Source organism: Carassius carassius, chromosome 27 (assembly GCF_963082965.1).
Source record: "Carassius carassius chromosome 27, fCarCar2.1, whole genome shotgun sequence".
Lineage (NCBI taxonomy): Eukaryota > Metazoa > Chordata > Actinopteri > Cypriniformes > Cyprinidae > Carassius > Carassius carassius.
This window is the reverse complement of record NC_081781.1, coordinates 1,202,074-1,219,968: the sequence shown is the minus strand read 5'-3', so window position 1 is coordinate 1,219,968 and position 17,895 is coordinate 1,202,074. Positions and strand designations below refer to the sequence as shown.

Genomic DNA, 17,895 nt, shown 5'->3' with positions numbered 1-17,895 from the left:
AATCAGAAGAAACAAGGACTTTGCATGAAGAGCAAACATTTTTACATTTTAATCCCTGTGAAATATGAAACGTGTGAAATATGACTTTTAGAATTCTCATTATGCTTAATAATGATACTCAATAGATTACTGGTATTAAATTTGCATTAGCTGAATTTATAGGCAATGCACCAAATAATGTATAAATATTTTATGCATTTATTTATTGCATTGCAGTAATTAGATTTGGGTTGTTAATTGTCTTGAAAATGGTGTTGCATTGCAAAAACAAAAATTTTTACAGCTGCAAAATAAAACAAACATTCTTTTTTTAGGTGAAATATGAACCAGACATGTTTGCAACAGGTTTTATGAAATTCACTGTACATGCACTAAAATCAGCAGAGTTGCAGCACGTCTGTGCGTTTGTGAATTTTAAAGGAAAGTGCATCTGTTACGCTCTCGTACTTGTCATCTGGAACATCTGGAGAAGACAAAAGATGAAACACATCCAGCATTAAGATGCTCAAACACATAGAGTCTATAATCCATAATAACACTTCCTCCAGTGAAAAAGAGTTCTGTTCTGAATCAGGAGAGAAATCTGCACAGATCAAGCAGCGTTTAAACAAATATGTGTCTGGATTTTGATGAGAGAGACAACAGCAGATGCACTTTTTCGCTGGTGGAAGCGTTATTTTTATCAGCTGTTTGGACTCTCATTCTGACGGCACCCATTCACTGCAGAGGATCCATTGCTGAGCAAGTGATGCAATGCTACATTTCTCCAAATCTGATGAAGAAACAAACTCATCTACATCTTGGAGGGCCTGAGTCAATATTTATCAAATGTTCATTTTTAGGTGAAGTATCCCCTTAAACCTGCATTTGTACAGTCAAAGAATGCAATAATACTAAAGTTTTATACCAGTTTTATAGTTGACACACAGTAAGACTTGGGACTTTTTCTCAGAAGAGTTATCTAAGAAACAGGAGACATCATAAATCACTAGGAGAAACCGTTTCTAAGTTTCTTTCTTATGCAATAAGAGTTCTTGAGAAAGTATTTTCACGAATGCCTCTGATTATACGTTTGGTGACAGTCGGAGCAGAGGTTTGGTGAGATCAGTGCATGTGGAGGAATGTGCGTCATGCCGAGACACGCAGTAAACAAGTTCAGAAATGTGCCCCGAGCGCTGGTTAACCCAGTGAATCTCTCTCTCTGAGCGTTTGTGACCGTATGCACGGTCAGATGAGCTCATTCACACGTCCTGCTGTGAAATACTACAACTGCATGTCTGGACTAACACGCTGTACTTATAAACACAAATATCTTAAACATTTGGATCATATAAAAAAAAAAGTTACATGAAGTACAAGAAGTATTTAACTGTAAAAAAAAATTTATAATAAAAAGAGTGACAGAGTAAAAACTAAATATGCTTAAAAAAACAGAAAAAAAAGTTTAAAGAAAAAAAAATATTTTAAAAAAGCATTTAATAGAATTAAGTAACCCATTAACAACTACATTAAAATATGCTTCAAATTTTTAAGAATTCCAAAAATGTCAAATCTTAGAATTTTAAATAAATTACAAAAAGTAAAAAGTAAAAAAAGAGGTATTCAAAAGAAGGATGTCAGAAAAGAGTGATTGTTTCATGACAAAAAAACATGTAGAAAGAAATAATTTCAAAGATGCTGTTTCACACACACACACACACACACACATATATGCACGATTCAAACTGCACTTCAGCAGAAAGCAGAGGTGCAAAGCTGGAGTTTAATGTGCAAGCATTAACTGTGTCCTGTGTTTACCTGTATAATATCTAACATACCTGACTTATTTAACCAGCTGCCATTTGGAGCAGATCAATGACAGAAATTGACTGCAGGGCTTTTAAGCAGGAAGACTCGTCTTTCCTGTAGACCCAGAACCATCGGTGACAACAAACACTTCAAGATTAACTTTTGAGCAATCTCAGGGTAGGAATAAAGGACAAAGGATTGTTTCATTTTCAAGACCTTGCAGGGCATTGCAAAAGTTTTAAAAGTGCAAGTTTTATAAGTGCACATTGTATAAATGTCATGCTTTTAAAATTAAAGGAGACATTGCTGTTACAGCTGGTTTGTAAAAAGCAGTGCACCACAAAGAAAGTGAGTTTTTAAGCATTCTAATGGAAATTCACACACTGAATGTAAAAGCCCTTTATGTCCATTGCATAGTAAGTCACTTTCCTTTGACCTTCTTTATCAATCACACACACACACACACACACACACACACACACACACACACACACACACACACTCACTCACAACAGCCCACAAACTCCCACTCTCTGTCTCCGCCTCTCACACATGCAGGTGTTGCATAAACCTGATTAGAACAGGTTTGTGTGTGTGTGTGTGTGTGTGTGTGTGTGTGTGTGTGTGTGTGTGTGTGTGAGAGAGAGAGAGAAAGAGAGAGTGTGAGAGTGAGTGGGGGACTGGGAGTGTAAATGAGTGTGTTTGTGTGTGTGTGTGTGTGTGTGTGTGTGTGTGTGAGTTAGTGGTGATGGCACGTGTGTGTGAGCTGCATGAGTTCTGACCGTATGCTGTCATCTCACTGTGAAGAAACACATCCTCACTCTTCCTCTGACTCTCTCTCTCTCTTCACACATGATGTCACCTGGCTTCTCACAGTGGCATCTGAACACTCACGTCATCAGTTACACATGAGATGGATTCTGTTAAAAGAAGACGAACAAATAAATGGAGCATATATGCCTGGGCTGTTTGTTTCACTATAGTATTGTTTGTCTAGAGAAGCTTGTGTGACTAAGGTAATGATAGATTTCAGAGCATGGTATAATTATATGGAGATGACTATGCTGTAAATTTATCTTTCTATTTATTTGTTTGTTTGTATTCTGTTCATTTTCTCCAAATGGATTATAAAAAATGCTTTAATAAAAAATTTTTGATCCATGAACCAAACCCACCAACTCTAAGATGAACACAATATGACAAACTTTAATTTGAAGCAAAAACGTATTTTTAAAAGGATATAAATCAATCAATCAGTCAAATCAAACAAGACTGTGTATTTTTTTTTTTGAGAAAAATAATTGGTATTTGATCATTAAAAAATAAATGAATAAAGAATAGATAATCCACGAATTTTATATAAAAACATTTAAATTAAAAGCTCTTATCCATGAACCAGAGAAACCATCTCCAATATAGAAAAAAGTTTATTTAGATGAGCAAATAATTGGCTGTTCCAGTCCTCCAGATGTATGACGTCACTCTTGCATCATGAATTTCTAGACAAATATGTACTTCAGGATTTGTTGCAACAGTTTGTGGAGGTTACTTTATCTTTTGCGAAGCAAGATCATTTATAGACATGTGGAAAATCTTGAACCTTGCTTGAACCGGAATGATGTTGAAATGATGCTGATGATATCATATTTTAACCTCTGTGGAGAAAATGAAAAAGCATTTTATTTCTGTAACTCCATGGTTGCACAATAACAGCAGGAGGAGAACTGCCAGAGTGACCTTACTTACCAAGAACTACTTTCTTGAAAAAAATAACCATAGACATATAAATACATGAGCCAAAACTGCACCGGAAGTGTGATGTAAAGGTTATGCTCTTCTTGTTAACATATAGCGCCATCTTCCGGTCATTTGACATATGCGCCTCCAGAGAAAAGGCAAACAGCAGGAGATCTTCTCTGGTCAGGTTTTATACTTTAGTCCTTAATAATGCGTAGCCTGCCGTTTATCATGCCAAATTGAATTTGGACAAACATTTTCTTAATCGGATTACTGTTTTGTTTTGTTTTGCTATGCAAGGTGCGCAGAATCCTTGTTGACGCCAAGTTGTTTGGTGAATCTGGTGATCTTAATCAAACGACTGTGTTTGGTTCATTCTCACCAGCGCTGAGAAGAATAACATGTACCACGTGACATGCTCGATGCGCACTGCCGCAGTCTAATAAACGAAACACACAGAGACATTTAATTAGCCATTAAATAAAGAAATAAATTACTGTTAAATATGGAGAATTCTTATTTATCAGTTGCAGCTGACTAATTAAAAAACAGCAGGCAGGTCGCTAAACCCCGCCCATTTTCCGACCAGACCCACTTGTTTATTTAGTTTAATAATATCATAAGTTCAATATTCATTTAATACACATAATTACTTATTTCTTGACATTCATAAAATCATTATAAAAATAGGGAAACCATCCTTAGAGTGATGAAAACATTTAACTTGAACTAAATGGATTTTTAAAAATGTTAAGCTGATTTGTTATAATATTTGTTCTTAATTTTCCAATATTTAAGTGAAATTAATAACTGTCCATGATAAACCCTCACAACTAAGCAAGAACTACAGTAGAAATATACGAGTATGTGTCACTCCTTTTCTCACAGAAAATATATTAAACTCAAATCAATAATTTATATCTATTTATTTATTTATGCCATAATTTATTTAGGCAAGATAATGTTATGCAATGCAATTTAATGTAATGTGATATAATATAATATAATATAATATAATATAATATAATATAATATAATATAATATAATATAATATAATATAATATAATGTTAAAGGCCCTGCACTCTCTTTCTTCTCACATGATAAAATCATTTAAATTTAAATCAAGATTAAATGTCAATTTATTTAATTATTTACATGGCAATATATTATAAAGTATAAATACACATTATAATATAATAGGCTATAATACATTATATTATACAAATGTGCATATAAAGCGTATAAGTGCACATAAGTTTATTATCTTTACATTGATGTGTGATTTGTTAGGAGGACAATATTTGAGGACAATATCCTTGATTTTTGGCATAAAAGAAAAATGATTAATTTTGACCCATACAATGTATTGTTGTCTATCGCTACAAATATACCTGTGCTTCTGATGACAATTGTTGTCCATTTTTCCACATGTACATCAGATACAGAGAAGTGAAATTCTGGGGCATGCAGACAACACTGACAATAACGGTATATGTACAAAATACAGATAAACACAGAAGAAGGCCGCCGAATGTTTCTGCCCTGAGCTCATGGGGGGCAGATGCCACACAAAAGCTCTTTGTTGCGCTCGTCCAATCACACACACCGGAGGACAGATCATGCGAAGGGGGCGGAGCTTGCGTTCGGATGCGTGCGGTGCGCGATCGCCGGTGCAAACAACGCGCCGAGGGACCAAGCCTTCGCTACTTAAGGGTTATTTATTAGGGTGGGATCGGCTCAGTAGCATCCCTGATGTGAGTACAGCGGGATTCAAGCATGGATGCGCGGGCCACACCTGTGCGCCAGCTGCGTTACCTGCGGACCTGTTGGAGACACCCGGGCACAGACGCGCAGATCTGGGCATCCTGCAGCGCGGCGATGGCGTTGTGACCACCGGCCTCGACAAAGACCTTATGGGGCCCCTTGCGCATCACCGCGCCCGCTGGATTATCATAGCTCGAATTCAGAGTGGGTTCCGTTCAGACCGGATTTAGACCGAACCTCAGCGTGTGTGAGTGTGATTTTGAGACAAAGACCCGACGCGCAATGGAAGCGCTTCAGCTGGATGGGCTCAACCCTTCACCGGCGGAGAACGGCAGTGTGTCGCAGTCTGAGCCGCACAAGCGGCTCTCGCAGGTGGACACCGTGGTTCTGCCGTTCCTCGGCGGGTTCGGGAGGTACCAGCGGCGCTTGGTGGCTCTAACGTGGATCCCGGCGTTCCTTATCTCGTTCAGCCAGTTCTCAGATCACTTTCTGCTCGGTCAACCGGAGACAAAGTGCGTCCGAGCGGATCAGAACAGCACGAACTCGGTTCGGGAGATATTCGATTTGATATCGGCCGGTAACGACGCCTCCTCCGCCTCCGAGGGCAGCAACGTATCGGCGTGCATGTGCTCGGAGTGGCGGTTCGAGCTGCAGTCGGGACTGCAGCAGAATGTGGTCACCAAGGTAAGATGCTCTGATGGATGCCCTTGGATGGGATTCCCTCCGGCGGGTGGAAAGCTAGCTACAATTTAAAGGAATAGTTCACCTAAAAATTAAAATTCCGTCATCGTTCAGAATCGGCCGTATTTACGCGCCGTCGCGTCATTCCAAACGCGCACGATTTTCTTTTTACCCCTGGAATGCGAAAAAGATGTTTAACCGAATGTCTGCACACTGCTCTTTTCTGTACAATGAAAGTAGACCCTGATAGCACACATTCATCGAGGAGACATCTATTTGACGTCTGCATTTATATCTGCAAGATGTATTTTTGCGTTTCCTATCAGATATCAAATAGATGTCTTTGAGATGTTTATGATTTAGAATGTATTTAAAAAATGCATCAGTCAGACACACCGCAGATGCTTTACAGATCAAGAGATCTTTAACAGACATCTCATAATTCTTCTGATGAGTCAAAATTATGACATGCTAAATCAAAATTATAACAAAAAGCTTAAACTTTGCCATAATTTTTCATGACTTGTCATAATTTAGACTTCCCATGTGTTACGTGTAAAGTATGTTTAAATTTTGTCTTTTTAATTTAATAATTTAAACTTTTTCCTAATAATTTTGACTTTGTTAATTTTTTATAAAAACTCAATGCACATGATGCAATGCACAAACTATCTAAAATGACTGATGGATACATGCTGCATATTGTGCAAAGAAGATTTACTAGGAAACCATCTCCTCCTGATGAGAAATCACATGAAATCACATAAAAGTAATTAATTTTAGGCCTTACCAAGCATGCACTGAAATGACTGAAGATGCACGTTGTAAATCTGTAAATGTTTAGCATGAAATCAGCTGATTATTTTATGCACTTTGCAGATATACATTTAATTAGCAAGGTTATACTCAATAGGGAGTTCGATCAAGAAATTGAAAGGTTGCATTGATCACTGATGGTTATGTAAATTAGATATTTTACCAGCAGTGTCAACGGGTTCATGAGGATATCACTTCACCTACAGTATGTATATCAGACTGATAATTCAGTGGCACACCCTCCAGACTGAAGCAGATAACTGTTTAAATGCTCACCCCAACGTACAGAGAGATAACACTGAGGCCTGCCAACTAATGTCAGCACGCTTCCTCTTAAAGTCTGAAAAAACAGTTTGTCAGATTGCAAGTCACAATCATACTGTGAAACTCCAAATAAACATCTATGAACGTCGTATGTGAATCTCACGCAGAACTAGTTCCAGTAAAGACCTTAACCATATTATCATCTCACACATTTCCTTTCAGAGCTCAATGCACATTTCGGTTTGCACAGAAGTTTGCTACTACATACTGTATGGAAGCCTGTTTCTGCCATGGGATAAAAGAAAAAGAGATAATAGTGATTTTTTTTAATCTTACAATTCTGACTTGAGAAACATTTAATAATTGTGAGATATAAACTCAGAATTGTATAAACACCAGATAAACGTATAAATGATGCATGTAATTCTCATGCTGAACTAGATCCTATAAAGTCTTTTATCACATTATCTCAGAATTATGACAGAATTGCAGGATCTAAACTTAAAATTGCTAGATCTTAATTTAGAATTGCAATATAAACTCAGAATTGTGATATAAACTCAGAATTGTGATATAAACTTGGAATTGTGATATAAACTCAGAATTGAGATATAAACTCAAAATTGTGATATAAACTCAGAATTGTGATATAAACTCAGAAATGTGAGATATAAACTCAGAATTGTGAGATTTAAACTCATAATTGTGATATAAACTCAGAATTGAGATATAAACTCAGTATTGAGATATAAACTCAGAATTGAGATATAAACTCGGAATTGAGATATAAACTCGGAATTGTGATATAAACTCGGAATTGTGATATAAACTCGGAATTGTGATATAAACTCAGAATTGAGATATAAACTCAGATTTTAGATATAAACTCAGAATTGAAATATAAACTCAGTATTGAGATATAAACTCAGAATTGTGATATAAACTCAGAATTGTGATATAAACTTGGAATTGTGATATAAACTTGGAATTGTGATATAAACTCAGAATTGAGATATAAACTCAGAATTGTGATATAAACTCAGAATTGTGATATAAACTCAGAAATGTGAGATATAAACTCAGAATTGTGAGATTTAAACTCATAATTGTGATATAAACTCAGAATTGAGATATAAACTCAGAATTGAGATATAAACTAAGTATTGAGATATAAACTCAGAATTGAGATATAAACTCGGAATTGTGATATAAACTCAGAATTGTGATATAAACTCGGAATTGTGATATAAACTTGGAATTGTGATATAAACTCGGAATTGAGATATAAACTCGGAATTGTGATATAAACTCGGAATTGTGATATAAACTCAGAATTGAGATATAAACTCAGATTTTAGATATAAACTCAGAATTGTGAGATATGAACTCAGAATTGTGAGATATGAACTCAGAATTGTGAGATATAAACTCAGAATTGTAAGATATAAACTCAGAATTGTGATATAAACTCAGTATTGAGATATAAACTCAGAATTGAAATATAAACTCAGTATTGAGATATAAACTCAGAATTGTGATATAAACTCAGAATTGTGATATAAACTCGGAATTGAGATATAAACTCCGATATAAACTCAGAATTGTGATATAAACTCGGAATTGTGATATAAACTCGGAATTGTGATATAAACTCAGTATTGTGATATAAACTCAGAATTAAAATATAAAAACTCAGAATTGTGATATAAACTCAGTATTGAGATATAAACTCAGAATTGAGATATAAACTCAGAATTGAGATATAAACAATATTGAGATATAAACTCAGAACTGTCATATAAACTCGGAATTGTGATATAAACCCTGTATTGTGATATAAACTCAGTATTGTGATATAAACTCAGAATTGAGATATAATCTCAGAATTGAGATATAAACTCAGAATTGTGATATAAACTCAGAATAGTGATATAAACTCAGTATTGAGATATAAACTCAGAATTTAGATATAAACTCAGAATTTAGATATAAACTCAGAATTGAGATATAAACTCAGAATTGAGATATAAACTCAGAATTGTGATATAAACTCAGAATTGTGATATAAACTCAGTATTGTGATATAAACTCAGAATTGTGATATAAACTCAGTATTGTGATGTAAACTCAGAATTGAGATATAAACAGTATTGAGATATAAACTCAGAACTGTGATATAAACTCAGAATTGTGATATAAACTCAGAATTGTGAGATATGAACTCAGAATTGTGAGATATAAACTCAGAATTGTAAGATATAAACTCAGAATTGTGATATAAACTCAGTATTGAGATATAAACTCAGAATTGAAATATAAACTAAGTATTGAGATATAAACTCAGAATTGTGATATAAACTCAGAATTGTGATATAAACTTGGAATTGTGATATAAACTCAGAATTGAGATATAAACTCAGAATTGTGATATAAACTCAGAATTGTGATATAAACTCAGAAATGTGAGATATAAACTCAGAATTGTGAGATTTAAACTCATAATTGTGATATAAACTCAGAATTGAGATATAAACTCAGAATTGAGATATAAACTCAGTATTGAGATATAAACTCAGAATTGAGATATAAACTCGGAATTGTGATATAAACTCAGAATTGTGATATAAACTCGGAATTGTGATATAAACTCGGAATTGAGATATAAACTCGGAATTGTGATATAAACTCGGAATTGTGATATAAACTCAGAATTGAGATATAAACTCAGATTTTAGATATAAACTCAGAATTGTGAGATATGAACTCAGAATTGTGAGATATAAACTCAGAATTGTAAGATATAAACTCAGAATTGTGATATAAACTCAGTATTGAGATATAAACTCAGAATTGAAATATAAACTCAGTATTGAGATATAAACTCAGAATTGTGATATAAACTCAGAATTGTGATATAAACTCGGAATTGAGATATAAACTCCGATATAAACTCAGAATTGTGATATAAACTCGGAATTGTGATATAAACTCGGAATTGTGATATAAACTCAGTATTGTGATATAAACTCAGAATTGAGATATAAACTCAGAATTAAAATATAAAAACTCAGAATTGTGATATAAACTCAGTATTGAGATATAAACTCAGAATTGAGATATAAACTCAGAATTGAGATATAAACAATATTGAGATATAAACTCAGAACTGTCATATAAACTCGGAATTGTGATATAAACCCTGTATTGTGATATAAACTCAGTATTGTGATATAAACTCAGAATTGAGATATAATCTCAGAATTGAGATATAAACTCAGAATTGTGATATAAACTCAGAATTGTGATATAAACTCAGAATTGAGATATAAACTCAGAATTGAGATATAAACAATATTGAGATATAAACTCAAAACTGTCATATAAACTCGGAATTGTGATATAAACCCTGTATTGTGATATAAACTCAGTATTGTGATATAAACTCAGAATTGAGATATAATCTCAGAATTGAGATATAAACTCAGAATTGTGATATAAACTCAGAATTGTGATATAAACTCAGTATTGAGATATAAACTCAGAATTTAGATATAAACTCAGAATTGACATATAAACTCAGAATTGACATATAAACTCAGAATTGAGATATAAACTCAGAATTGAGATATAAACTCAGAATTGAGATATAAACTCAGAATTGTGATATAAACTCAGAATTGTGATATAAACTCAGTATTGTGATGTAAACTCAGAATTGAGATATAAACAGTATTGAGATATAAACTCAGAACTGTGATATAAACTCAGAATTGTGATATAAACTCGGAATTGTGATATAAACTCAGTATTGTGATATAAACTCAGAATTGAGATATAAACTCAGAATTGAGATATAAACAGTATTGAGATATAAACTCAGAATTGTGATATAAACTCAGTATTGTGATATAAACTCAGAATTGAGATATAAACAGTATTGAGATATAAACTCAGAATTTGATAAAAACTCAGAACTGTCATATAAACTCGGAATTGTGATATAAACTCAGTATTGTGATATAAACTCAGAATTGTGATATAAACTCAGAATTGAGATATAATCTCAGAATTGAGATATAAACTCAGAATTGAGATATAAACAGCATTGAGATATAAACTCAGAATTGAGATATAATCTCAGAATTGAGATATGAACTCAGAATTGTGAGATATAAACTCAGAATTGTAAGATATAAACTCAGAATTGTGATATAAACTCAGTATTGAGATATAAACTCAGAATTGAAATATAAACTCAGTATTGAGATATAAACTCAGAATTGTGATATAAACTCAGAATTGTGATATAAACTCGGAATTGAGATATAAACTCCGATATAAACTCAGAATTGTGATATAAACTCGGAATTGTGATATAAACTCGGAATTGTGATATAAACTCAGTATTGTGATATAAACTCAGAATTGAGATATAAACTCAGAATTAAAATATAAAAACTCAGAATTGTGATATAAACTCAGTATTGAGATATAAACTCAGAATTGAGATATAAACTCAGAATTGAGATATAAACAATATTGAGATATAAACTCAGAACTGTCATATAAACTCGGAATTGTGATATAAACCCTGTATTGTGATATAAACTCAGTATTGTGATATAAACTCAGAATTGAGATATAATCTCAGAATTGAGATATAAACTCAGAATTGTGATATAAACTCAGAATTGTGATATAAACTCAGAATTGAGATATAAACTCAGAATTGAGATATAAACAATATTGAGATATAAACTCAGAACTGTCATATAAACTCGGAATTGTGATATAAACCCTGTATTGTGATATAAACTCAGTATTGTGATATAAACTCAGAATTGAGATATAATCTCAGAATTGAGATATAAACTCAGAATTGTGATATAAACTCAGAATTGTGATATAAACTCAGTATTGAGATATAAACTCAGAATTTAGATATAAACTCAGAATTGACATATAAACTCAGAATTGACATATAAACTCAGAATTGACATATAAACTCAGAATTGAGATATAAACTCAGAATTGAGATATAAACTCAGAATTGAGATATAAACTCAGAATTGTGATATAAACTCAGAATTGTGATATAAACTCAGTATTGTGATGTAAACTCAGAATTGAGATATAAACAGTATTGAGATATAAACTCAGAACTGTGATATAAACTCAGAATTGTGATATAAACTCGGAATTGTGATATAAACTCAGTATTGTGATATAAACTCAGAATTGAGATATAAACTCAGAATTGAGATATAAACAGTATTGAGATATAAACTCAGAATTGTGATATAAACTCAGTATTGTGATATAAACTCAGAATTGAGATATAAACAGTATTGAGATATAAACTCAGAATTTGATAAAAACTCAGAACTGTCATATAAACTCGGAATTGTGATATAAACTCAGTATTGTGATATAAACTCAGAATTGTGATATAAACTCAGAATTGAGATATAATCTCAGAATTGAGATATAAACTCAGAATTGAGATATAAACAGCATTGAGATATAAACTCAGAATTGAGATATAATCTCAGAATTGAGATATAAACTCAGAATTGTGATATAAACTCAGAATTGTGATATAAACTCAGTATTGAGATATAAACTCAGAATTGAGATATAAACTCAGAATTGTGATATACACTCAGTATTGTGATATAAACTCAGAATTGAGATATAAACTCAGAATTGAGATATAAACAGTATTGAGATATAAACTCAGAACTGTCATATAAACTCGGAATTGTGATATAAACTCAGTATTGTGACCTAAACTCAGTATTGTGATATAAACTCAGAATTGAGATATAAACTCAGAATTGACATATAAACTCAGAATTGACATATAAACTCAGAATTGACATATAAACTCGGAATTGAGATATAAACTCAGTATTGTGATATAAACTCAGAATTGTGATATAAACTCAGTATTGTGATGTAAACTCAGAATTGAGATATAAACTCAGAATTGAGATATAAACAGTATTGAGATATAATCTCAGAATTGTGATATAAACTCAGAATTGAGATATAATCTCAGAATTGAGATATAAACTCAGAATTGAGATATAAACAGCATTGAGATATAAACTCAGAATTGTGATATAAGCTTAGTATTGTGATATAAACTCAGAATTGAGATATAAACAGTATTGAGATATAAACTCAGAATTGTGATAAAAACTCAGAACTGTCATATAAACTCAGAATTGTGATATAAACTCAGAATTGTGATATAAACTCAGAATTGAGATATAATCTCAGAATTGAGATATAAACTCAGATATAAACTCAGAATTGAGATATAAACTCAGATATAAACTCAGAATTGTGATATAAACTCAGAATTGAGATATAAACTCGGAATTGTGATATAAACTCGGAATTGTGATATAAACTCAGAATTGTGATATAAACTTGGAATTGTGATATAAACTCGGCAATGTGATATAAACTCGGAATTGTGATATAAATTCGTAATTGAGATATAAACTCAGAATTGTGATATAAACTCAGATATAAACTCAGAATTTAGATATAAACTCAGTATTGAGATATAAACTCAGAATTGTGATATAAACTCAGTATTGTGATATAAACTCAGTATTGAGATATAAACTCAGTATTGAGATATTAACTCAGTATTGAGATATAAACTCAGAATTGAGATATAAACTCATATATAAACTCGGAATTGTGATATAAACTCAGTATTGTGATATAAACTCAGAATTGAGATATAAACTCAGAATTAAAATATAAAAACTCAGAATTGTGATATAAACTCAGTATTGAGATATAAACTCAGAATTGAGATATAAACTCAGAATTGAGATATAAACAATATTGAGATATAAACTCAGAACTGTCATATAAACTCGGAATTGTGATATAAACCCTGTATTGTGATATAAACTCAGTATTGTGATATAAACTCAGAATTGAGATATAATCTCAGAATTGAGATATAAACTCAGAATTGTGATATAAACTCAGAATTGTGATATAAACTCAGTATTGAGATATAAACTCAGAATTTAGATATAAACTCAGAATTTAGATATAAACTCAGAATTGTGATATAAACTCAGAATTGAGATATAAACTCAGAATTGAGATATAAACAGTATTGAGATATAAACTCAGAACTGTGATATAAACTCAGAATTTTGATATAAACTCGGAATTGTGATATAAACTCAGTATTGTGATATAAACTCAGAATTGAGATATAAACTCAGAATTGAGATATAAACTCAGAATTGAGATATAAACAGTATTGTGATATAAACTCAGTATTGTGATATAATCTCAGAATTGAGATATAAACAGTATTGAGATATAAACTCAGAACTGTCATATAAACTCGGAATTGGGATATAAACTCAGTATTGTGATATAAACTCAGAATTGAGATATAATCTCAGAATTGAGATATAAACTCAGAATTGAGATATAAACTCAGAATTGAGATATAAACTCAGAATTGAGATATAAACTCAGAATTGTGATATAAACTCAGTATTGTGATATAAACTCAGAATTGAGATATAAACTCAGAATTGAGATATAAACAGTATTGAGATATTAACTCAGAACTGTCATATAAACTCGGAATTGTGATATAAACTCAGTATTGTGACATAAACTCAGTATTGTGATATAAACTCAGAATTGAGATATAAACTCAGAATTGAGATATAAACTCAGAATTGACATATAAACTCAGAATTGAGATATAAACTCAGAATTGAGATATAAACTCAGAATTGTGATATAAACTCAGTATTGTGATATAAACTCAGAATTGTGATATAAACTCAGTATTGTGATGTAAACTCAGAATTGAGATATAAACTCAGAATTGAGATATAAACAGTATTGAGATATAAACTCAGAACTGTGATATAAACTCAGAATTGTGATATAAACTCGGAATTGTGATATAAACTCAGTATTGTGATATAAACTCAGAATTGAGATATAAACAGTATTGAGATATAAACTCAGAAATGTGATATAAACTCAGTATTGTGATATAAACTCAGAATTGAGATATAAACAGTATTGTGATATAATCTCAGAATTGAGATATAAACTCAGAATTGTGATATAAACTCAGAATTGTGATATAAACTCAGTATTGAGATATAAACTCAGAATTGAGATATAAACTCAGAATTGTGATATAAACTCAGAATTGTGATAGAAACTCAGAATTGTGATAGAAACTCAGTATTGAGATATAAACCCAGAATTGAGATATAAACTCAGAATTGTGATATAAACTCAGAATTGTGATATAAACTCAGAATTGTGATATAAACTCAGAATTGAGATATAATCTCAGAATTGAGATATAAACAGTATTGAGATATAAACTCAGAATTGTGATATAAACTCAGAATTGTGATATAAACTCAGAATTGAGATATAATCTCAGAATTGTAATATAAACTCAGAATTGTGATATAAACTCAGAATTGAGATATAAACTCAGAATTGAGATATAAACAGTATTGAGATATAAACTCAGAACTGTGATATAAACTCAGAATTGTGATATAAACTCGGAATTGTGATATAAACTCAGAATTGTGATATAAACTCAGTATTGAGATATAAACTCAGAATTGAGATATAAACTCAGAATTGTGATATAAACTCAGTATTGTGATATAAACTCAGAATTGAGATATAAACTCAGAATTGAGATAGAAACAGTATTGAGATATAAACTCAGAATTGAGATAGAAACAGTATTGAGATATAAACTCAGAACTGTCATATAAACTCGGAATTGTGATATAAACTCAGTATTGTGACATAAACTCAGTATTGTGATATAAACTCAGAATTGAGATATAAACTCAGAATTGAGATATAAACTCAGAATTGACATATAAACTCAGAATTGAGATATAAACTCAGAATTGTGATATAAACTCAGTATTGTGATATAAACTCAGAATTGTGATATAAACTCAGAATTGAGATATAAACAGTATTGAGATATAAACTCAGAACTGTGATATAAACTCAGAATTGTGATATAAACTCGGAATTGTGATATAAACTCATTATTGTGATATAAACTCAGAATTGAGATATAAACAGTTTTAAGATATAAACTCAGAATTGTGATATAAACTCAGTATTGTGATATAAACTCAGAATTGAGATATAAACAGTATTGAGATATAAACTCAGAATTGTGATAAAAACTCAGAACTGTCATATAAATTCGGAATTGTGATATAAACTCAGTATTGTGATATAAACTCAGAATTGTGATATAAACTCAGAATTGAGATATAATCTCAGAATTGAGATATAAACTCAGAATTGAGATATAAACAGCATTGTGATATAAACTCAGAATTGTGATATAAACTCAGAATTGAGATATAAACAGTATTGAGATATAAACTCAGAATTGTGATAAAAACTCAGAACTGTCATATTAACTCAGAATTGTGATATAAACTCAGAATTGTGATATAAACTCAGAATTGAGATATAATCTCAGAATTGAGATATAATCTCAGAATTGAGATATAAACTCAGAATTGAGATATAAACAGTATTGAGATATAAACTCAGAATTGTGATATAAACTCAGTATTGTGATATAAACTCAGAATTGAGATATAAACTCAGAATTGTGATAAAAACTCAGAACTGTCATATAAACTCGGAATTGTGATATAAACTCGGTATTGTGATATAAACTCAGAATTGAGATATAATCTCAGAATTGAGATATAAACTCAGAATTGTGATATAAACTCAGAATTGTGATATAAACTCAGTATTGAGATATAAACTCAGAATTGAGATATAAACTCAGAATTGAGATATAAACTCAGAATTGTGATATAAACTCAGTATTGTGATATAAACTCAGAATTGAGATATAAACTCAGAATTGTGATAAAAACTCAGAACTGTCATATAAACTCGGAATTGTGATATAAACTCGGTATTGTGATATAAACTCAGAATTGAGATATAATCTCAGAATTGAGATATAAACTCAGAATTGTGATATAAACTCAGAATTGTGATATAAACTCAGTATTGAGATATAAACTCAGAATTGAGATATAAACTCAGAATTGTGATATAAACTCAGAATTGTGATATAAACTCAGAATTGTGATATAAACTCAGTATTGAGATATAAACTCAGAATTGAGATATAAACTCAGAATTGTGATATAAACTCAGAATTGTGATATAAACTCAGTATTGAGATATAAACCCAGAATTGAGATATAAACTCAGAATTGTGATATAAACTCAGAATTGTGATATAAACTCAGAATTGAGATATAAACTCAGAATTGTGATATAAACTCAGAATTGAGATATAAACTCAGAATTGTGATATAAACTCAGAATTGTGATATAAACTCAGAATTGAGATATAAACTCAGTATTGAGATATAAACTCAGAATTGTGATATAAACTCAGAATTGTGATATAAACTCAGAATTGAGATATAAACTCAGAACTGTGATATAAACTCAGAATTGTGATATAAACTCAGTATTGAGATATAAACTCAGAATTGTGAGATAAACTCAGAATTGAGATATAAACTCAGAATTGTGATATAAACTCAGAATTGAGATATAAACTCAGAATTGTGATATAAACTCAGAATTGTGATATAAACTCAGAATTGAGATATAAACTCAGTATTGAGATATAAACTCAGAATTGTGATATAAACTCAGAATTGTGATATAAACTCAGAATTGAGATATAAACCCAGAATTGAGATATAAACTCAGAATTGTGATATAAACTCAGAAT

At 31.3% G+C, this 17,895-nt stretch overlaps 1 protein-coding gene across 1 annotated transcript in view; it reads left to right on the top strand.

Moving 5' to 3' along the window:
- Positions 1-5,133: 5,133 nt before the first annotated feature.
- LOC132106392 (solute carrier family 22 member 23-like) overlaps positions 5,134-17,895 on the top strand; it is a 28,347-nt gene continuing 15,585 nt past the window's right edge. Inside the window, exon 1 of the mRNA XM_059512029.1 lies at positions 5,134-5,975. Coding sequence (XP_059368012.1) covers positions 5,574-5,975 — 402 coding nt within the window. The 5' untranslated portion in view covers positions 5,134-5,573. The remainder of the gene's footprint in view (positions 5,976-17,895) is intronic.